The 23,195-nt window shown below is 28.1% G+C and overlaps 2 protein-coding genes across 6 annotated transcripts in view; both read right to left on the bottom strand.

Annotated features, from left to right (window-relative positions):
* Positions 1-23,195, bottom strand: part of LOC145192415 (zinc finger FYVE domain-containing protein 9-like) — a 220,750-nt gene that overhangs the window by 29,914 nt on the left and 167,641 nt on the right. The window lies entirely within an intron of this gene.
* The window catches only part of LOC145192399 (uncharacterized), a 26,598-nt gene continuing 3,934 nt past the window's right edge, over positions 532-23,195 (bottom strand). For 2 of the 3 annotated variants that reach the window (XM_090090335.1, XM_090090330.1), the window contains exons 3-37: positions 19,956-20,228; positions 19,692-19,828; positions 18,817-18,892; positions 18,075-18,182; positions 17,748-17,846; positions 17,446-17,544; positions 17,019-17,117; positions 15,702-15,737; positions 15,338-15,610; positions 15,074-15,210; positions 14,201-14,276; positions 13,748-13,846; positions 13,513-13,611; positions 13,212-13,310; positions 10,376-10,474; positions 10,075-10,173; positions 9,774-9,872; positions 9,309-9,407; positions 8,262-8,360; positions 7,764-7,862; positions 7,146-7,304; positions 6,837-7,004; positions 6,489-6,650; positions 5,567-6,160; positions 4,745-4,909; positions 4,476-4,643; positions 3,962-4,135; positions 3,659-3,829; positions 3,141-3,317; positions 2,808-2,996; positions 2,131-2,301; positions 1,810-1,971; positions 1,610-1,698; positions 1,286-1,463; positions 532-831 (exon numbers count right to left, since the gene is read on the bottom strand). In XM_090090335.1, the coding sequence (XP_089946461.1) occupies positions 788-831; positions 1,286-1,463; positions 1,610-1,698; positions 1,810-1,971; positions 2,131-2,301; positions 2,808-2,996; positions 3,141-3,317; positions 3,659-3,829; positions 3,962-4,135; positions 4,476-4,643; positions 4,745-4,909; positions 5,567-6,160; positions 6,489-6,650; positions 6,837-7,004; positions 7,146-7,304; positions 7,764-7,862; positions 8,262-8,360; positions 9,309-9,407; positions 9,774-9,872; positions 10,075-10,173; positions 10,376-10,474; positions 13,212-13,310; positions 13,513-13,611; positions 13,748-13,846; positions 14,201-14,276; positions 15,074-15,210; positions 15,338-15,610; positions 15,702-15,737; positions 17,019-17,117; positions 17,446-17,544; positions 17,748-17,846; positions 18,075-18,182; positions 18,817-18,892; positions 19,692-19,828; positions 19,956-20,228 (5,075 nt within the window). In that variant the 3' untranslated portion in view covers positions 532-787. The remainder of the gene's footprint in view (positions 832-1,285; positions 1,464-1,609; positions 1,699-1,809; positions 1,972-2,130; positions 2,302-2,807; positions 2,997-3,140; positions 3,318-3,658; positions 3,830-3,961; positions 4,136-4,475; positions 4,644-4,744; positions 4,910-5,566; positions 6,161-6,488; positions 6,651-6,836; positions 7,005-7,145; positions 7,305-7,763; positions 7,863-8,261; positions 8,361-9,308; positions 9,408-9,773; positions 9,873-10,074; positions 10,174-10,375; positions 10,475-13,211; positions 13,311-13,512; positions 13,612-13,747; positions 13,847-14,200; positions 14,277-15,073; positions 15,211-15,337; positions 15,611-15,701; positions 15,738-17,018; positions 17,118-17,445; positions 17,545-17,747; positions 17,847-18,074; positions 18,183-18,816; positions 18,893-19,691; positions 19,829-19,955; positions 20,229-23,195) is intronic. The other variant, XM_090090342.1, reaches the window with a different exon arrangement.

The following is a 23,195-nucleotide window of genomic DNA, read 5'->3' as shown; positions in this document are numbered from 1 at the left end:
TTATGACTCTTTGTTTTCTGCCACCGTTAGGATCAGTGGCTCCTGATCCATTTGTAGCTAACCGGCTCTGGCGTGCCATCTGTGTATATATCGGCCCGTTATTTGGTATCCAGGACTGGGATGCCGCAAAAGGACCATATGACAGTTGCTATCTGGCAAATCAGCTCTGGTGAATCTTTTACGGTACAACAATGGTTCATATCGGCTCCGGTATGTCATTCATGTAACTTTAATGTCCCGTAAATGGATCGCTAGAACTGGCGCAGCCGGGACTGGCCCATACGAGCGCTGCTACTTGGGCAATATATCTAACTTGCATAGAATAGATGCTTATGCTGTATTTTATCTTAATACTTTTTTGCATTGAAATCGTAGTCGGTAGTATACTGTTATTATAAATTTCAATGTTTGTTCCCTTTATTTTGATTAATAACGTGGTGGTTTATTATAAGTGCAACGAATACAGCCTGCCCTTACTACACAACTGTGATTTAAATACTTCATGGGATGAAGACATTTTATTAATCATAATCATTTTTCTTTTTACATTTATTTTTATTTACTAAATTTACAAAAATTTAGTGCAGGAAGAAAAAAACTTCAAAATCCTAATTTGTTAAACTTACGAGAAGCAAAGAAACTTGATAAGCGAGCAATAATAATAGTAATAAGCGAGCAATAAACGAGTTTAAAAGCTTTTATATTTACAAAAATAAAATTTAATGAAGGTGTGCACATGCTGGATTAATTCCTTTTAACCATATTTATCGATGAGATTCTGTAAACACTAAAATTTTTCGGCCATGTTAAAAATCAATTGATGCAACCAACCTAAAAAAGCAAAAGAGACATTTTTTTTACTGGAAAATTTCTCCGTCAAGTTAACATTTGTTCTAACAAATTTGTTTTGATAAAACTTATTTTTTGTCAAGCAGTTGCAGTGATGAAGGAACTTTTTTAATAAAATTTTCAATCTGAAAAAGAAGCCAATATTTATAAACATCATACCAAAATTTCAAACATATTTTTACTAATATAACCTAATAAATTCAAAAAAAAAAGGGAAATGTTAAGAGCCTTCAAATTTCGAATATAGGGAAAAAAATACAATGACTATTCGAAAAATGTTTAAATAAATTTACATCCGTGATGGTTTTGTATTCAAAATTAACTTTGGTATTTTTTTATTCTTTAACCAATTCCCATGGTCATCATTTTACCAATTCCCATGGTCATCAATAACAGACGTTTATCAATAACAATTGACAAACTTTAAGGAACTTACTGTATTGCTTGCAGGCTGATATGGCTCCGTCAAAACGTATCCGGAAAGCTTCAAGTTCAGAATATATCGAGGCAATAAAAGCATTTCGTTCGTATAGATAATCATAGAAGTCCCACAGTTGCTTATTGATTGAGATTACTGAGTTGCAGACAATAATGTCTTTAGTATCATCGATGAGCTTAAGAAAAAAGCTAACTTATTAGAGTTTAAAACAAAATTTAGCACAGCAGATCAAAGAAATGGATTAATAGCTTATAAAATAGATTGTAAGTTTGATAAAGTTAGCTATATCATTTTATGAAAATATAAATACTATTCGCCTACCGCTTCAACGTCAAATTTCACTCTATCCAACGCCACCATATCTTGAATTAAGTGGTCAAGACTTGATGACAATCGAGCGATGTTACAGGCTAAAAAAGAAAAAAATAATAATCTTTTTTAAATGTGAAAAGATTATATTTTTAGAAATCCATAAAGGAAATAAATTATTGACAAATAAACCGTAAGAATAATTAGTTTACATTCGCAGGTTTGGTTGACTGAGTCAAAAGTCCAAGGTGCCACTCTTAAAAGAACCTCGTTCACTGAGGTCATATTTAAATTATAATAATTCGAAAAACTGGAGAAGTTTTCAAACTGAGGAACTCCACTACAGTTACATCTCTTAGGAATATTGCAAGACTCTAGATTAAAAGACAAACAGCTAGATTTATTACACTCATGCATACATACATACAATAAACATTACATTTAAATTACATTAAATAAAAAAAAATACATACATACATACATTTCTAGGAACAATTTAATTTAAAAGTAGATGAAATTACAAGCTTATTTACTTGGACAATCTCCATAATTACATGTTGTTACTTGGGTTGCATTTCCAATGCAATCATTTCCAGCACTCGGTATGTTAGGCTCAGTACAAATTCGACGTCGTGTAGAAATTCCTAGATTACAGGACTCAGAACATTCTCCCCATGCACTCCAAGCTGTCCATGTTCCCATAACTAATAAAATAATTATATATATACATATATATATATATATATATATATATATATATATATATATATATATATATATATATATATATATATATATATATATATATATATATAATAATAATAATAAAAATTTTTTAGCTACTTTTTATAGGCAATCTTTTCAGAGTTCCAACCAAGTGCTAAAAGGGCACTTTTATGATTTTCCTATCTATAATTTTTATTTTATAATTACTTATAATTTTACAAAATTATAAGTAATTATAAAATAAAAATTATAGATAGGCTTATATTACAAAATGTTGATACTGATATCTATTGGTGATAATGAATGCCATAATATTAAACCATGAAAAAAAAAACCTGTAAAATATAACCATCTAGGAAACTTTTGTATAAATATTAGGATACAACATATATCCTTTAGAGAGGTCGAAATCAAAATATTTAAAAATTCAACCTTGAAAACTCAGCCAATAAAGGTTTGTTGCTAAAGGTTAATACTTTAATACCTGGACAGATTGCAAGATAGTTGCAAATAACTGTTTGGTACTGTTCATTACTACCATTACCACCCTCGCATGTTCCTCCTAATCCAGCATTCTCACAAACACGTCGACGAACTTGTGTTGGATTGATCTGAATGTTACTCTGGCATGATTCAGAACAGGCTGTAAATACTCCCCACTCACTCCACTGACCTGTAAATGCATTATGCTTTAAAAAATGCATCATGATTTAAAAAAAGAGAAAAAAAAAGCAAATACTATTTTAGACAATTATTTATTTATGCTTACATAATACAAATTGAACAATGTGTCATAATATAAATATGCAGGACTGACCTGGGCAAGGTAAATCTGCATTACAAGTTTGAGTTTCAAACGATTGGCCATTATAACAATTACCCGCTAAAGTGTTACCCTGACATATTCGACTACGATTTTGATATGGCTGACTTTGGTTAATTCTGAGGCAACTTTGTGAACATTCTGTCCAATTAGACCAACCACTCCAGAGGCCTGTAAACAAAAATGCAAATTACAATTATTTGCTCAACTATAAAAAAATGGAAAAAATAGCTTTACGTAAACTTTTTTTCTAAATAGTTGTTTTATTATTTATTTTTTTTCATTAAAAAAAAATCATGAGAAAACACAAAACTTATTTAAAGTTTAATGAACTGCAAATTTAATTTAGTTATATGAAAAAATTAATATATCTAAAAGTTAAATTTTACTTAATTGTAAAAGATTTCACAACATTTATCATTTTTTAGTTTTAAAAATTTATTTTAAAAAACATTCTAAAAAATTACTTCATGATGTTTAAATATTTATTTAGAGAGTGTAATAGTACCTACCTTGACAAGGAATGCCTTGGAAACATGGTCTAGACTGAGATAAGATTTCTCCATTACAGTTAAGTGATAAAGAAGCATCAACACATCGTCTATTTCTGTATTCTGATGTCAATGGAACTTTTTGGCACTGCCCCTCACAACCCGACCAAGAAGACCATTGTGTCAAAATTCCTATAAATAAATAACACAATATAAAATAAACATAAAGAGATAAAAAAAAAATATTAATAATGATAAATAAACACACATTCAGGTTTATGTAAAGTATAAAACTTAAATAACAAAAACTATGATTAGCTTTACCTGGGCATCCAATCTCAGTGTTACAGAATGCAACATCTGTTGAACTACCCTCACAACCAACAGAAAAATCGTTATTTAAACAGCTTCTTGAACGAACCCTTGTAGGAGTATAATCAGCTCCAAGATTACATGATGCTGAACAAGCACTATAAGCTCCCCACTCTCCCCATGATCCTAAAGTAAAAATGCAACAATAAAGAGTCTTGCAAGCACTATAAGCTCCCCACTCTCCCCATGATCCTAAAGTAAAAATGTAACAATAAAGAGTCTTGTAAGCTTGATATTTGCACTGAAAAATTTAAGAGAATTTAACTTACCTAAGAAGTAAAAAGAAAAATTGAAAGACAGATCAAAAAGAGATCATAAAAATAAAAGAGATGATAATACTATTATATATAATTGTTTTAGTTTTATAATGAAAAGATAAGTTGAGGTTCTTTCTTTTTAATATTCCATTTTATTAGCTTTTTAGAACATATGTGTACTTAAATTTAAGTAAAAAAATTAGACTTACCACCACAAAACAAATTTGTATTACACTCTCTAGTCTCTGATAAAACACCTTGACAAGGAGTAGCATATTGCACACATGAGCGAGTTCTGGTTTGAAATGGAGCAATACTTGCATTTTGACGACAAACACTACTACAAGAACTCCATGGATTCCAGCTTGAAAGATAGCCTTAAAAAAACAGTTGTTCTTTTAAAGAGTGTATAGGCTAAATAAAAGCTACATATTATAAACAAATAAAAAGTATTCTACTTATTTATGTAGACACTTACTGCATGGTAAAGTAGAACAAGATGTTACATTATAGTCAGCACCAGGACAATTGTAAGCGATATTGACACCATTAAGACAAGTTCTTTTACGGACAATAAACCCAGTTCCTCCACATGAAACAGAGCACTGAGATGGAGCACTCCAGCTTGTCCAAGATGAACTGTCTAAACATTCCAGAATAAAAACTTGTAAAATTTACATACACCCATTCTGATAAAAACACTTTGAGAACAATTAAAAGTTAGCAACAGTTTAAAAATAAGTCTGAATGGCAATGTTTAGATAAAAAGTGCTTATTACCCCCTTATTTCTTAGAAATACTAAGCTGATTCATTTTTATATGAAGATTATATATATTTTTTAATAGCTCTAAATTTAAACAAATGTTCTATATTCTGTTAATATGTTAAAAATCAGATGAATAATTCTGTTACATGGTATTTAAACAACAATAGTTAAATATGAGCTAAGTTCACTGAGGTAGTTAAATGGATGTCTCAAAGATTTGCATATATCAATATCTTTTGCAACACTAACAGTTAGGAGAAAAAAAAAGAAACAATGCAATATTGGTTTGTTAGCACAATTTTAAAAGCTTTTACCAGGGTCAAAGAATATTATTAAATTGCTGGAATTCTATGGACAAACTATGATACTGAACTTTATCTTAAAGTCAAATTGTAGAAGTATAGATAAATGAAAATGTTGTAATTTAAAGTAAAAAAAAAGGAGTCAAGCCTATTAAATATGTTATAAATTGGTAACCTTTATAACTACTATAACTTATGTTACTTAACACACAAATTATACATAGCACATACCCATACATAGACCAGACAACACTTTCTCTGCAATATCAGTACGAGAATTAACATCAGTGTAACTTGAATACTCCTCCTTGATACCTTTTCCATTTGAAACTAATCTATCTAATGCAACTGGATTTGGATGTGTATTTATATCAGGATTATTAACATATGGAATATATATGAAATTTGCTAAATTTCTTACAACCTGCTCAGTAGCAGTAATAGTTGCATAATTTGTTTCAATATTCTCTTCACCATCTGTAGTAAATAACAGAACTTTTTTGCCAATGCAATCTGAACTCTGCAATAGAGTTGTTGCTAGGGCTAACCCATTGTTTATAGCAGTACCTCCTTTAATTGGTGTAATGGAATCCATTTTGGCATTAAAACTTGCCTGGTCTTTAAAAACGCCACAACTAAACTCAATTTTTGCTGTACTTGCAAAGTTAACTAAGCCAAAATTAACATTGTAATTAGTGTTGAAGCCAACAGTAGCTGCAAACCTTTTCACAAACTCTTTTTCTGCTGCCCATGAAATATCAGATACACTGGAGGAGGAATCAATGACAATTATGTAGGAGATTGCTGATGAACGGCAAGACAAATCTAAAATTTTTAAATTTCTCAATCAAAATTTATAGTATGAAATGTTTAAGCAACAAATTTTTTTTTTTTTAATCAAACATTTGCATTTAATTATTTATTTACAAAAAAAACTTTTAATTAAATTTAAAGATATTTTCATTTTAACATTTGTTTAGCAAAATTTTTTTTTCATTAAAACACTTGTTTAACAAATTTTTTTAAAAATTTTTTGCTACATTGAATAATTCTCTTTTATCAGTATGCATTCAATGGTACTTAGTAGAATCACATTAAATATTATTCATAAATAGCACAAAGTAAGAGAGTTCTTGTAATTCACATTACTCACCACATTGAACATTATTACAAGTCCTTGATTCAACAACTGAACTATCACACTGACTGCAAGAACCACAATTGCATGATCTCCATCTCCATTGAGTTGGATTTATGGAGTTTATGCATGATGATGAACAGTTAGTCCAGTCACTCCAGGCAGACAAAGCATTTACTAAAGTCAAGAATATGAAGAAAGATAGCATAATATAAAAATTTAACATATAAAAAAATATATTTCAAACAAAATGAAGCAAAAATGAAAAAAAAAGAAGTTACATTTTCATTTCATTTTTGTTCATTTTTTAAAAAAAAATTTTTAATAAAAAATAATGAGTGAAAAATGTTTTACATCACTTACATGGGCAAGTTACCTGCTCACAAGCTAAAGACTCAAATAATGATATCCCTGAACAACCATTTGTAATAAGAGGGGTACAACTTCTAGAGCGACTTCGCACACCGCTTGATCCACAAGAACTTGTGCAGTCACTATACTCTGTCCACTGTGTAAGCGTGTTGGGATAGCCTAACAAGAAGTCAAAAGCAAATAAAAGAAAAAATCAGAAATCATGAGGTTTTTAAAACAAAAAGTTGATTTTAATTTTGTTCATTTGTTATTTTGTTCTTTTTATCATATTTATATACTTATAAAATTTTGACTTCATACATATTGGTGTTTTACAGGTTGATGTTTGATTAAGATCGCTAGAAGTTACAGCATTGCATTGTGTTAGACATGATCTCAAGCGATATTGAGTACCAGACCCACAAACTGGTTCAGAACATGGGCTCCAATTTCCCCACGGGGTAAAAGTTGTTGGTAAAGCTAAAAATTAAAAATAATTTTGCTTTTTGAAATAATAAAGGTTTAAAACATAACTTAAAAAGAATAACAAATACATTTGCTTTAGAATTACTAAGCACATTACTTAAGAAAATCTTTTTTTTTTAAAAAAAAGCTATGTCACCAAGCAAACCAGTTCTTAAAATTTAGAAGCAGTTTTTTCAAAATTAAAATTCGTTAAATTAACATAAAAACAAACTTGCTTAACTAAAAATATTTGTTATTTTCCAAATTATTCTTCAAAATTTATTTTTATCAAATTAAGGTAACCAGCCAAAAAACAGGAATATTAATTTACAGCTATTGCAGTATAAAACTTAAAAAATATCTAAGAAATTTAAATCAAATTGAAATTGACAAATTTAATTAAAACAAAATTTGACAGCATTTTTTGAAAATTATCTACTCTAGAAAAAATTTATACAATAAAAGAGTTATTACCGAAACAGGTGTTGATTCCATCACCAGTAAATCCATCTTTGCAAACACATGTTGTATTCTGGCAAAGCGCATTAGGATGGCATGCAGTAGGGCATGTCGCTGTGAACCAATTTAAAAATACAAAACACAAATGTTACACTTTGTAGGTTGTGTTAAAAAGTCATGTGCAATTCAGGTAGGTTCCATTCTTTTTTAACAATAGTAAAAGTGTACAATAAAACTCTGTTTAACTAATTACTCTAGCATTCATCAACTTTTTATTTCTACTTTTGGTAAATTAAGCCTCAATATTCTAAAACTTAATCATAAGATAAAAAAAACCTAAAACAAGAACTTGTTTTTAAACTTTCTTAGTTAAAAAGCAAGTTTTCAACTTATGATTTAAACAAGAAATTATAAAATAGTTATTTAAGAGATAGAAATACATTAATTGATTTTTTTGGTTAAAACGATTTTTTAAAAAAGCATCAAAACACAATGAGAAAAAAAAATCTTTACCTCTGCAATCAGTGATTCCATCACCAACATAGCCAAATTTACAAATACAGGTGGTACCACTGCATATGGCATTAGGATGGCATGGGGTTGAACAGGTGACTAAATCATTGAAAAAGAACAAAAATATAAAGTATCAGAATTTTGGGGAGCTGAAAATAGCATGAGAGCTGTTTTGGAAGAGAAACTAAGATCGTTATTTTTAATTTAAAATCTTTCAAGACAATTTGTACATATTTGAGGATAAATGACATTTCAAAAAATCATTAAACACAATTGGAAACCAGATAAAAGCTATTATAAGGTGTGTGTTTTTTCTCTAGTAGCAACCAATATTACTGGATTATTGGTCCAATCTTGATGCTAACATTGCACTTTATTATCACCATTATTATTATATACCTTAGCACTATATGCTGTATATATAAGTGTACTAGTTAATCCAATCCATAAGTCAATCACATTTTAAACTGAAAAAATTTAAGCTTTACATTAACTTGAAACTTCCTTTCAGTCGCCCAATTACTATATTTCTCTGATTAATCTGCTTTGATTTTAAAATCAATAGCATAAGATGAGCTCTTTTTCGAAGACAGTTTTTAGAGTGATAAAATTCTAATGAAATCAAAAAATCTATGTAAATGCATGTTGATTAAAATACAAAGTTATAGGTTGACACAGGAAAATTTTTGAAAAGTAGTTTCACATTTGTATTACAGTGGAGACTCAACAAATATTCAAAGACTCTGGAAGTGTTTGCAGGATGCCTGGAAAAGCTTAAACTGTAAAATGATGGAAAAGTTGGTGTCTATTATACATATAAAAGGGGGCCACCTTGATAAAAGAAAAATATTTGTTAAATCTTTATTATTAATTTCTTTAATTATTATTATTTTTTTAATAAAATTAATCAAAATTAATTAATAATTTGTTTATATATTATGTAAGCCATTGTTATGCATAAAATCTATTATCCTTTAGAACATAATTTATCTTTTACCAATAACATTTGCATACTAGTGTATATATATTGTAAATAAATATATTTACCTTCACAGCTAATAATTCCATCACCATAAAACCCACTCTTACAAACACATGTATTACCACTACATAGAGCATTTGGGTGGCATACACTTTTACAAGAAGCTATAAAATAAAGCTACTGTTAATATAAAAGTACAAAAATAAGCAATTAAGCTTTAAAATGTCAAATACAAATAAAACATTAAAATTTTAAAACTTCTAGAACATTTGAAGCGATTGCAGCAGAATTATTAGCATAACAAAGACATACACTAGCATATAATTTTTGTGCATTCAAAAAAAACACAATAATCAATAAAACTGTGGACATTCTAGAAGACAAAAAAAGAAACACAGTTCATTCAAATTTGATAAACAACAAATATAATTCATGCTTCATACTGTTCATAAACAAAGCTTTTTATGTATAAATATATGTCACTCTTGTATATCTGAAATCAAAAACAAAGTTTAAATAAAAACTCTTACCTGCACAGTTATTGACTCCGTCACCAATAAAACCATTCCTGCAAATGCAACTTGTGCCTACACATGTAGCATTTGGATGGCATGCACTTGTACAGGTAGCTGCAGAAATTTACAAAAAGTTACTTAGCAAGCTATTTAAAACGATTTCTTTTCAATTGAAACATAACTCACGCAAACTTATCAATCAATAAATCATTCAGCAACATGCTGTTCATATACAAAACTAAGCTTCTTATATACAAATACAAATTACTGATGCATATCTAAAATCAAAAAGCAACTTTGATAAAAAAAATCTTACCTGCACAGTTATTGACTCCGTCACCAATAAAACCATTCTTGCAAATGCAACTTGTGCCTACACATGTAGCATTTGGATGGCATGCACTTGTACAGGTAGCTGCAGAAATTTACAAAAAGTTACTTAGCAAACTATTTAAAACGATTTCTTTTCAATTGAAACATAACTCACGCAAACTTATCAATCAATAAATCATTCAGCAACATGCTGTTCATATACAAAACTAAGCTTCTTATATACAAATACAAATTACTGATGCATATCTAAAATCAAAAAGCAACTTTGATAAAAAAAATCTTACCTGCACAGTTATTGACTCCGTCACCAATAAAACCACTTTTGCAAATGCAACTTGTGCCTACACATGTAGCATTTGGATGGCATGCACTTGTACAGGTAGCTGCAGAAATTTACAAAAATGCACTTAGCAAACAACTCAAGACTGTTTCTTCTCATTTGAACTTAATTCATTCAAACTTAGTAATCAAAAAATGTATGTAAATGCATGGTTATTAAAATACACAGATAATTGCTGTAAAGGTTAATTTTGAAAAGCAGTTTCACATTTGCATTACAGTGGAGACAATATATATCAAACTGTCACAAGGGAGAAGAAATTATTTGAATGATTGCAAGTTTGAATTATGGAAGGTTAGCTTTTTTTAAAAAAAACTAACTCATGAAGGTAGAAGGAAGCTTTTTGTTACTAGATTTTAAAATAATTAGTGGTTACATATTGTTGTTTACAACTTTTTTTTTACTGTCTACAAAGTAATGTAAGACAATAATATTCTGTAAAGCTTTCAATACATCTCAAAATTGTACAAAAATACTGAGACTTGCCAATATTTCTAAAGCATCCTTGTTTCTACATAAAAACATCACTTTTATCTATTGTGTTTTCCTCATCTGATTATTACCTTGATCATAAGTAATATTTTCTATGACATCATAATATACATCATAATAGTAATATTTTATATGATGTCATCTTGATGTCATAGAAAATATTACTTATGATCCCTTATGATTCCCTTATTTTCTATGAACTGATAAAATGTTGTTAGTGAATTCAATATTGTCACTGAATATGGTGACAAGATGATAACTGTTTGCCGCAATATTGCTTACAAGAGTATTATTAGTTGTTGTATTTTTTTTCTCAAATTTTAGTTTCTAAAACTGAAAACTCTTTACTTAAAAAGTGTAGTAATACATAAAGTACACTTGAATGCAAAAGTTTTTGGTTGATTTGATATTTTTGATTTTATGTTCAGAATCCAAATATATATGTTAGTTATACTTTAAAATTATTTTTGTGTCTAAACAAGTGTCTATATTATTAAAGTTATATCTTTTATTTTATTCACTTGTTTTCTTATATTTTATTTGAAAACAAAAATAGTGTTTTATTGACTAAAAAATTAAATGCTATTGATGTCATAAATTTTTTAGTTTTTTTTTTTTTTTAACTTTTTATTATGTTTTGGTATGTATATTTTAGTCCATTTATTCATTAACATTGATAATTTCACTTAATAGAATGATTATTTTGTATTATTTTTTATTTTATTGACTTTTATATTTAATTCATATAGTCCTTTACTGCAATCAATATTTAATTGAATTGATAAAAATCCAATTTTTTCTGAAGAAGGTTAAACTTATAAAAAAATTGCCAGAAGAAAATTCCAAAATAAAATGTTACATAAAATTGGCTCGCCTTTATGCTTGATTTTTAATGTTTTTAAAATTCTTTTAAATTTTTTTTTTATCTATCAAAAAACTAAAAGAAAAAATCATAAAAAACACTTTTCAAAGCCTAAAATGATAAATTTATTTTTTTTTAATCTATTGACTTTTAAGGGTTCCACAAATGGCTCAAAGTTTCCATAGGCACAGCCTGGGGTAAAAATGGACCTTCTTGTATTCTGTTAGGACCTTTAGACTGCTCAAAAAAATTTTCATAAAAGTAACAAACAGAAACAAAAACAACAAGGATACATTGTGGAGTTTTAAAATACACTTTAGGAAGTGAAGATAAACACATAGTTGTAAGCAAAAGAAATAGAAGACTTCCAGCAACAATTATCAAAGTATATTTAGATCAAATACAAAAGACATCAATATCAAGTGGCATGGTTAAGAGGTGATTGCGTAGTGTGGACCTAAATGGTCAAACAGTTTGTCAAACTTCTTCAGTAAACCAGAGAATATTAATCATGGATATTACAGCAACAAAACAGAAAATTAAGGACAGATGAGTTAAAGTTTGAGTTATTTGGTTCTAAGAAGCGAAAGAAAGGGCAAAGATAATGTAAATAATAACTGTTTAAACTACATGACAAAAGTCATGGAGATCATGTGATGATTTTGGATGGTTTTGAAAAAGGAAAGGTCGGGGTTTTGAAAAAATAACATCAGCAATTGACAAAAATTCATATCTAAGTATTTTAGTTCATTAAGTTATTACATGATGCCTTTTGGTATTAGAACTCTTAGTCAAGGGTTTATTTTCCACTAAGACAATGACCCCAAACAAATGTAAAAAAGTCTGAGGAAGTGTTTGGAAGATGCCTGAAAAAGCTTAAACAGTAAAATGATAGAAAAGTTAGTGTCTACACTGTCAAGTCAATGTAAGGCAATTACACATGCTGAAAAGGGGCTTCATAAAAGCAAAATATGAGTTAAATCTTTATTATTTATAATCCACAAGTGCTATAGATAAATATATTTGCATTCTCAGTTATTATATCCATTTCCAGAAAACCTATAAAAAGCATTTTGATGACATAAAGAGCCAATATTAAAGTAAATACATAAGCAATTAAGCTTTAAAATGTCAAATGCAAACAAAACTCTAATATTTTAAACATTCTAAAACATTTGGAGGGTTTGCAGTAGCATAATTAGTATCACAAAGATATGCACTAGCATATAATTTTTGTGCATTAAAAAAAAAAGCACAGAAATTAAACTAGAAGACATAAAAAAGAAACACAGTTCATTCAAACTTAGCAAACAACTATCATTCATGCAAAATGCTGTTCGTATATGAAACTAAGCTTTTTATAGTCAAATATAAGTCACTCATGTATATCTAAAATCAAAAACAAAGTTTAATTAAAAACTCTTACCTGTGCAGTTATTAACTCCGTCACCAATAAAACCATTCTTGCAAATGCAACTTGTGCCTACACATGTAGCATTTGGATGGCATGCACTTGTACAGGTAGCTGCAGAAATTTACAAAAAGTTACTTAGCAAACTATTTAAAACGATTTCTTTTCAATTGAAACATAACTCACGCAAACTTATCAATCAATAAATCATTCAGCAACATGCTGTTCATATACGAAACTAAGCTTCTTATATACAAATACAAATTACTGATGTATATCTAAAATCAAAAAGCAACTTTGATTAAAAAAATCTTACCTGCACAGTTATTGACTCCGTCACCAATAAAACCACTTTTGCAAATGCAACTTGTGCCTACACATGTAGCATTTGGATGGCATGCACTTGTACAAATGGCTTCACATAAATGAAAAAAATTATAGTAAAGATGTGAGTGATAATTGAAAAAGTGACCATTTAAAAAAATTAGTTTTTCAAGTTACTAAATAAAAAATTATGAGATCAATTTTTTTATAAACCAAGAGATCCATACCAACACAGCTATTGACACCATCACCAATGAAACCAGTCTTGCATGTGCAGGTGGTACCATTGCACGTAGCATTGGGGTGACAGGGTATTAAACAAAGTGCTGAACAAAAAAAAACTAATTTCAAATTATCAATAGCGGAATGTAATGTAGTTTTTATATTAACTTTATCATTAGACACTAGTTTAAACAGCTCTAAAAATTATAAAATCCTGTTAATAATCAGCTCTTAAGAAATCAGCTCTTAAAAAATCTTACAGAATGAATATTAGAAATAGGATTTATGAAAAAAATTTAGGAAAACAAAGTATATCAGTTTACCAGGTTACCAACTATACATGAACTTTTTTAACATAATTCTACAACAAATCTACAATATTTTTTCTTTACAAACTTCCTCATTGTAAAAAAGACTGAGGAAAATAGAAATAATTATACTAGAAGAAAATTACTTACGAACAGCTTTTAAAACAATGTCATCTATTGCATAATTAGCTCTAATACCATTTGAAGTGGCAATAAACTCAATTGTCTAATGCAAACAAAAGTAGGAATGCTTTTGTTAAATATTCATTGACAAATCTGCATTTATTATTTGTATATCAAAAGTAAGCATGAAAGCAAGGAAGAATTGGAACAATCAATGTATACGCAGCAATAGAAAAAATTCTCCACCAATCAAATACCTTATAACATTGAGAAATTATCCTTATATTGATACTAGGATATCAACATAAAACTATATGATCTTAACATTTAAAACAATACCTTCAGATGTTAAGTATTACATTAATAATGGAGAAAATCATTTGAAGTAATGATTGGTATTTAGCTGATAGTTTTTTTTCCTCTCGTTATCCATTTAGACTAAATATTTCACAGAAGATAGGAAAAACACAATTTATGATCTGTTGGATAGGCTTTACAATCAAGAAAAACTTTACACATGCTTATGGTCTATGTTATAGAATCTACAAGCTTCGTAAATGTATATCGATTTCAATTTTGACCTCAAACATTCTTAATCTTCTCAAAAGAATAATGTTGGTTTGTTTTGACCCACTAATTGATTCAAATGTTTCCAATAGTGTTTTATAAGATTTAAGTGTTTGTGAAATCATTCTAGAAAATAACTCTAAATTGTTTTCATTAAAAAAAAACTTCTGTAATAAAGTATTGAAAATATTTGCGCAAGCTATTACATATAAATATTACATCAAAACTGTGTTTTTTATTTTTTTTATTCAAATCTAAAAAAAAAAAACAAAAAAATAACAACAAAATAAATTAACACAAACTTTATTTATTTATCATTTTAAGAAAACTTACCTGAAATGGACCTGTCAAGTTAAACTGTTGCTCAATTGGTTTGTATGCGTCATTATTAGAACTTTGTAGCTGACCGCTCACAACAAGAGCATTAGGTGCACTAACAACAGCACCACTTGCATTTTTAAATTTAACCTCTAAATTTAAAAAAAAAAAGATTTTGAGACAGAAAAATGCACAAAACTGTACCAGAAAAACAATTGAACAAAATATGTCAAAACAAGAATAAATCAACCATCAACCACTTTTAAACTAATATCTTACCAAATTTTAAGCAGTTTTGACCATACGCATGAAGATTAAATGAAAGAACCAAGTTATTGCTTGGTAGTGGATCCTTTTGATTATAAACAAGAACGCCACCGGTTGGATATGCAAATGAATCAAAATATGCATACCATTCACCATTGGCAGCTTTGGATGGACCTGTTCCATCTACTGGTGTTCCAAAAGAGTTTGGCTTCCAAGCATTATTTGTTGTATTTAATTGAGGACAGAGAACCTGGTTTTCAAAGTTGCAGGTAAAAAGGATGACATCTAAGTAAAACAATTTAATAAGATGATATCTTAATTGCAATTTAAAGTAAATTTTTTGCAAGCAATTTTCATTTATAATAAAATAAGTTACTTGAGCAATAAGCAACACCACCAGTAGAGCACGTCCCTATAGAAATTATAGTAGCAGAATTTAGTTTATAAACATGATACCTTGTCTTTTATATATTTAAGTATCTTTTGATTATCATTCTGTTGATAATTAACAATAATTTAACTAAAACTAATTTTTTTTCATTTACACTTTTTCAATACAAAACATACATTATATTGTTATATACAAACATTGTTATTTAGATTTATACTTAAAATTACAAAATGTTTATTTAAAATCAGTTTAGAATATTTCATTTTATCTGTTTAATATTTATACTGAATATAATGAATAATATTCCGAATAAAAGAATATACTCTTAAGTTATTACTACAGTTTTACTAACTACATAAAAGACAATACAAATATATAATACATTTATAATATAATATTATTCATAATATTTACAATTATTCTAACATTTGTTATATATTCTTAAATGTAGAAACAGTGTAACTGCATCATAATATCACCTTGTAAAAACAGTAGTTTTTCTAGTTTAATTTTGTAGATTTATTAACTACAATTACTATAGGAGTCAGAATAAATTTGCTTTTGATCTGTATGGGTATGATTTTACGTAAATAGACTAAAAATGAAAATGATATCTTATTTCACATGAGATAATGCAAGCTATGGACTTATGAAACAGAATTCCAAAGATGAAAAATGGGTTTCATTTTTTCTAATTTTGGTAGACAAGATTTACAATACGATTTTTAATCAAAAGTGTTTTAAGAATGTACTTTAAAAGCAAACATTCTAGTTAATTCATAAAGTAATAGTGTTCTTAAAGTTTATCCAATATGTTAATGCAGATAAAAATTTGTCTAGAGCGATTTGCAATATGCTCGATGCAACATGCTCTTTAATGAGAAAGTAATTTTTGCTAATTTTTAGTTTTCATAGATTTTTAATAGTGAAATTTGATTCGTTTTTGTCCCTTTTGTGCCAGACAAACCATAAAAAAGACAAAAAAAAAAATTGATCTTTTTCATTTAAAGAAAAAAAAAGTTCAGGCCACCTGAATTATTATCAACAAATTCAAAATGTATTTAACAAGAATAAACATCAAGGTTAGAAATTTTAGCTAACAAAAAAAAAATATATAGAAAAAAGAAAGACTGGTCTTCTTGAAAATATTGGAGAAAAATTGGCTTGAAAAAAAAAGAAAGATTGGTTTTCTTTAACTAATATTGTGCATTTAATAAGAGAATTTTTCACAACTATTTACATAATCATCATACATTCACACAATGTTACAAAAAAGAAATAATCATGCAATAGACTTCTAACCTGAACAGGTGTTAATTCCATCACCAGTAAAACCACTCTTACAAGTGCAAGTGGTACCAACACATGTAGCATTAGGATGACATGCAGTTGGACAAGTAGCTACAAAAATCCACAAAAAGGAATAAGCAAATATTGAAAGACATCACCATTTCCTTTAGAACATAATTAATTGAAGTATTCTAACAATCAAAACTTATTCACACAATTTGCATCATAACTTTATTGATCCATGGTTTAAACATAGAATTTTGATTCACACAAACATTATTTTAGCAAAAGAAATCAGCTAACAGACTTCTTATCTGAGCTATTATTTAAAAAAAAAGTTATTCACAACTCACATTCCTTTTTTAACCATGGTACATTTGTAGAACTTTTACCATACAAACTACTAAACAAAACATAAAGAAAAAAATTGCATTCTCACCTGAACAATTGTTAACTCCATCACCAATGAAAGCGCTTTTACAGATACAACTAGTGCCTACACATGTAGCATTAGGATGGCAGACACTTGTACAGGTAGCTGCAGAAATTTACAAAAATACAGTTAGCAAACAACTCAACACTGTTTTCCTTCATTTGAAATATAATTTATTCAAAATTAGTGATAAACAAGTATCATTCATGCAACATGCCATTCAAACACGAAACTAAATTTTTAAAGTCAAATATAAATCACTCATGTATACCTAAAACCAAAAAGCAACTTTGATTAAAAACACTTACCTGTGCAGTTATTAACTCCATCACCAATAAAACCACTCTTGCAAATGCAACTTGTGCCTACACATGTTGCATTAGGATGACATGCAGTTGTACAAGTGGCTATAAAAATCCACAAAAAGGAATTAAGCAAATATTTTTAAACAAATTACTATCATTTTTTATTTTAAAAATCACTTTTTTTTTTAAACTTTATTTATGAGTAAAACGGCTAATAAAACAATATGTGTCTCTATTTGTAATCTTTGGTTTTATGTAGAAATTTTTTTTATACAAAATTTTAAAGATAGTTTTATAAAAAAAAGAAATTTTATATAACAGAATTATCACCTGAACAATTGTTAACTCCATCACCGATGAAAGCGCTTTTACAGACACAACTAGTGCCTACACATGTAGCATTAGGATGACATGTACTTGGACAGGTAACTGGAAATTCTACATAAAGGAATTAAACAAATATTTCAATATGAATTCTTTTTCATTTGAAGCTATCAATCTATAATATATTTATTAAAGGGTTCAGCAGTTTTTAATAAGCAATATATTTTTAAAAGTATAATATATTAATATATTTTAAAATTGCATTAATGCCTTGAATATTTAATAAAATATTCTTTATTTTTTAATTAATTTCTAATTTAGACAATGGCGCATCAAGTTTTCTCTGATATCAAGTTTTTCATGAGGTGAGATGTAAAGATACTTTAGGCTTGTTAATAAACTAAAGATGCATTTTGACCTTTATTTAATATGTTAATGACTTATGAATTGAATATATAAAAAACCCTAAAGCTTATAAAAATTTCAAAACTTTTTCCTCAGCCAAATTTTTCATTTTCATGTTAGTAGTTTGCAAAACTTCTAAAAAATTATTCTCACAATAATTATTTATTTTTCACAATTTCAAACTTTATAGGCCAACTTTGTTTTTTATATGCACTGGAAAATATGAACTATTAAAAAGCTCTTGAAATTTTTAGAGACATTAATTGTAGAGAAAAAAAAAAGATTTGTAGAGAAATAAAACTTTTTATTTATCTACAAAAAAAAAAGAAGAAAAATTACTTACGAACAGCTTTTAAAACAATGTCATCTATTGCATAATTAGCTCTAATACCATTTGAAGTGGCAATAAACTCAATTGTCTAATGCAAACAAAAGTAGGAATGCTTTTGTTAAATATTCATTGACAAATCTGCATTTATTATTTGTATATCAAAAGTAAGCATGAAAGCAAGGAAGAATTGGAACAATCAATGTATACGCAGCAATAGAAAAAATTCTCCACCAATCAAATACCTTATAACATTGAGAAATTATCCTTATATTGATACTAGGATATCAACATAAAACTATATGATCTTAACATTTAAAACAATACCTTCAGATGTTAAGTATTACATTAATAATGGAGAAAATCATTTGAAGTAATGATTGGTATTTAGCTGATAGTTTTTTTTCCTCTCGTTATCCATTTAGACTAAATATTTCACAGAAGATAGGAAAAACACAATTTATGATCTGTTGGATAGGCTTTACAATCAAGAAAAACTTTACACATGCTTATGGTCTATGTTATAGAATCTACAAGCTTCGTAAATGTATATCGATTTCAATTTTGACCTCAAACATTCTTAATCTTCTCAAAAGAATAATGTTGGTTTGTTTTGACCCACTAATTGATTCAAATGTTTCCAATAGTGTTTTATAAGATTTAAGTGTTTGTGAAATCATTCTAGAAAATAACTCTAAATTGTTTTCATTAAAAAAAAACTTCTGTAATAAAGTATTGAAAATATTTGCGCAAGCTATTACATATAAATATTACATCAAAACTGTGTTTTTTATTTTTTTTATTCAAATCTAAAAAACAAAAAAACAAAAAAATAACAACAAAATAAATTAACACAAACTTTATTTATTTATCATTTTAAGAAAACTTACCTGAAATGGACCTGTCAAGTTAAACTGTTGCTCAATTGGTTTGTATGCGTCATTATTAGAACTTTGTAGCTGACCGCTCACAACAAGAGCATTAGGTGCACTAACAACAGCACCACTTGCATTTTTAAATTTAACCTCTAAATTTAAAAAAAAAAAGATTTTGAGACAGAAAAATGCACAAAACTGTACCAGAAAAACAATTGAACAAAATATGTCAAAACAAGAATAAATCAACCATCAACCACTTTTAAACTAATATCTTACCAAATTTTAAGCAGTTTTGACCATACGCATGAAGATTAAATGAAAGAACCAAGTTATTGCTTGGTAGTGGATCCTTTTGATTATAAACAAGAACGCCACCGGTTGGATATGCAAATGAATCAAAATATGCATACCATTCACCATTGGCAGCTTTGGATGGACCTGTTCCATCTACTGGTGTTCCAAAAGAGTTTGGCTTCCAAGCATTATTTGTTGTATTTAATTGAGGACAGAGAACCTGGTTTTCAAAGTTGCAGGTAAAAAGGATGACATCTAAGTAAAACAATTTAATAAGATGCTATCTTAATTGCAATTTTAATTTTTATAATACTCAAAATGAAATTCAAATTAAAGCATTTTTTTACAAGACTGACTTACTATTACAAGACTGACTATTACATAATTAAAAAATTTTTTCGTTCATTTGGTGTTTTTTTATATTATTGTTAGTTTAGATACTGAGATATATTAATCTATTAATCAATTAAGTAAATAAAAATATAAATTACATTAAATATTTTAATTTAAATAAAAATTTAAATTAAAAAATTAAAGCTGTTTTTAACTATGAAACTTTTCTTTCTTTCTTTTTTTTTTTTTTTTTTTTTTTTGAGTGAGGTGAGGGGCTTAAAACATAAATAAATTGTTGAAAAGAGCACTAAAGCAGCATACAGTCAAGCAGACATAATTAAAATTAGTCTTAAACTTAGAAATTAGTGAGAGACAATGTGTAACAAAATAAATAATAAAAGAATGTTTATTTTTTAATTAAATAAAACTGAATACATAATCAGGATGTCAAATGTCTTAAAATTTAATTTAAATGAAAAAGGCGTAGAGTTTCTTCCATCAGAACTCTCAATTTTCAGAGCTAACTTCAAGTATGGCATAAAATTTTCTCTGGGATTCCGGTAATGAAAGAAAAGTGAATAATTTTGAAACAACTAAAGAATTAAAAGAAAAAAATTGTTTCAGGCTGTTAAAGCCAGAGAACTTTAATAAAGCAAAACGGGTTTCTGTGAAACGATTTGACAGTTATCTGTTGTTTTGAGGTAGTTGGGTTTGATAATTCATCGCAAATTAGACATGCGCTTAAGCAGCGTTTTTAAATTGTTCAAATTGGTTTCGAATATAAAACAGTTCAATTCGAGAAACTTATCGGCCATTCCGTGGGTTTTAGGTGCTGATATTTAGTCACATTATAAAGGTCAGAAATTTGCTTATAAGAAATCTTCTCTACAGCACGTACTATAAAATTTTCTTTTCTATTGACAATTCCTTAGACTTTCTCATTATTTTTAAAATTCAATTTAAGTTAAATAATAACTTCAGAAAAGTAATTTTAATACTTATATGTTTTTCTTAATGAAATTTCAATTTTTTAAAATGGGGCATGGAACTGCTTATAAACTTTTGCACAATTATGTTTTTAATTAAATTTGAATTTCTTTCTTCTGTTACAAATTTTTATTTCTTTGACTAAATTATACTATGTAATCACTTTAGAAGAACAATTGTTAAAAATTGCATTCATTTTCAGTAAAAAGGCAAAAAGTTATAATGAAAAAACTCAAGAATTTTAGCTGTTTATAAACTTTTGCACACAACTTTACTTACTAAAAATGATTTCAAAAACTCAAAAACTTCAAAAACTCATTTTCTCTCAACTTTTAAAATGGGAGAACAAAATAATTTTAACCTCGCGAAAAATGCTTTCACAATACGTTTACTCTAAGCGAAAAAATGCATCTCCTAAAGCGTCATACACTGAGCACACAACAAACGATTGCTGGTGTGCAGAGTAGTGTTGATGATGATCAAAGTTTATCAATTTGTCATACTGCTCAACAAGTAAACTTATGCAAATCCACTTGAAGCCACAAGTGATTGCTTGCCACCTACATTTGTTGAATGTGCCAAAACGAAAATTGCAATTAATTCTTTACTAAATTTTGTTCATTGACTAAGGTTAAATGATTGCGTCAATAAACAGAATTGTAATGTTTTGAGCGATGATAATTCGTAAGCCATTGTCAAAACACGATCTTATCTAGCAAAACACGATCTTATCTAGCAAAATTAATGTTTAAAACTTCTTTCAAATAAAAACCAATTTCATGGATATTAATAACATTTTGCTGTGTTTTATTTTAACAAATTTATCTACAAATAAAGTTTTCTGTCTTTAAAAAAAACTTCCTTTATAACAACATGAATAAAAAAAATGTAGCTTTAACAAGCTTAAGGCATCAAACAGGTTTGAGAGACTGCAGAAATAACAATTGCTGCTCTTATTGATTACTAAAATTCTTATAAAAAGAATAACTAATTTTACTATTTAATACAAATTAAGAGAGTCTTGTTAAAGAAGAGCATTATACTCTTTGTAGTGAGTACGTTGGAAATGAACATTTTATTCCTTAAGAATCAGGTTTTAAAAAACCTCCAGAGAAAATTTAGTTAAATGACCTAAAAAAAGATGCATTTGACATTTGAAGCTGTAGGCTGTGATAGTACGAATCTAAATACTGGTAAAGAGGAGTGATACAGTGAAATGAAAAAAAAAAAAAAATAGGAAACTTGTTTGCATTGTATGGTAACTAGGGCCAAGGAAGCTCTTTAAATTCCTTGATGATCCTACTCAAAGCAACAACCGAATGTCAGAACCTCGTGGTAAGATATTGAATTATTAAATTGACCTTAAAATTGATCTAAACTTTAAAAAGGTTTCCAAAACCCTCCTATCTATCTCAAACCTGAAATTGCTAAAGATCTGAGCACTGATCAGAAGTATGTATACCAGATAGTAACATCTATTATACTGGAGTTCTGCTAAAGAGACAAACGTTGCTAGATACTGGTCCTATTTTTCACAGTTGATGGCCAACTACTGCCATATGATTCTAAAACATAGAAAAACAGGTGAAAAATTAAACAAGTTGTGATTGATTGCTGAGTATACAGTAGGTATGCATATTTCCAACTGGTTTAGCATTAAAGTAAAGTCCAGTTAGGTGGAGGGACCAATCAACTTACTCAATCGATAAATCAATAAAAAATCAAGCTAATTGATACTAAAACATCCTCTTTTAAAAGATCAGCTTGAGTCTTACTCTCACCCTGAGTCTGTTCGGCAAAATATGCACTGTAGTCAGTTTGAAGAGAAGTTATTAATGATAAAGTTAGATTAAAAGGAGCCGGAAACAATCCACTTTAACTTTGGGATAGGTTTTTTAACAT

The sequence above is a fragment of the Hydra viridissima genome, unplaced genomic scaffold (genome assembly GCF_058129835.1).
Source record: "Hydra viridissima isolate aposymbiotic clone 2 unplaced genomic scaffold, HvirCarnegie_v1 scaffold_1, whole genome shotgun sequence".
In the NCBI taxonomy this organism is placed as follows: domain Eukaryota; kingdom Metazoa; phylum Cnidaria; class Hydrozoa; order Anthoathecata; family Hydridae; genus Hydra; species Hydra viridissima.
Note: the sequence above shows the minus strand (reverse complement) of the source record. Positions and strands in the feature narration are given on the sequence as shown.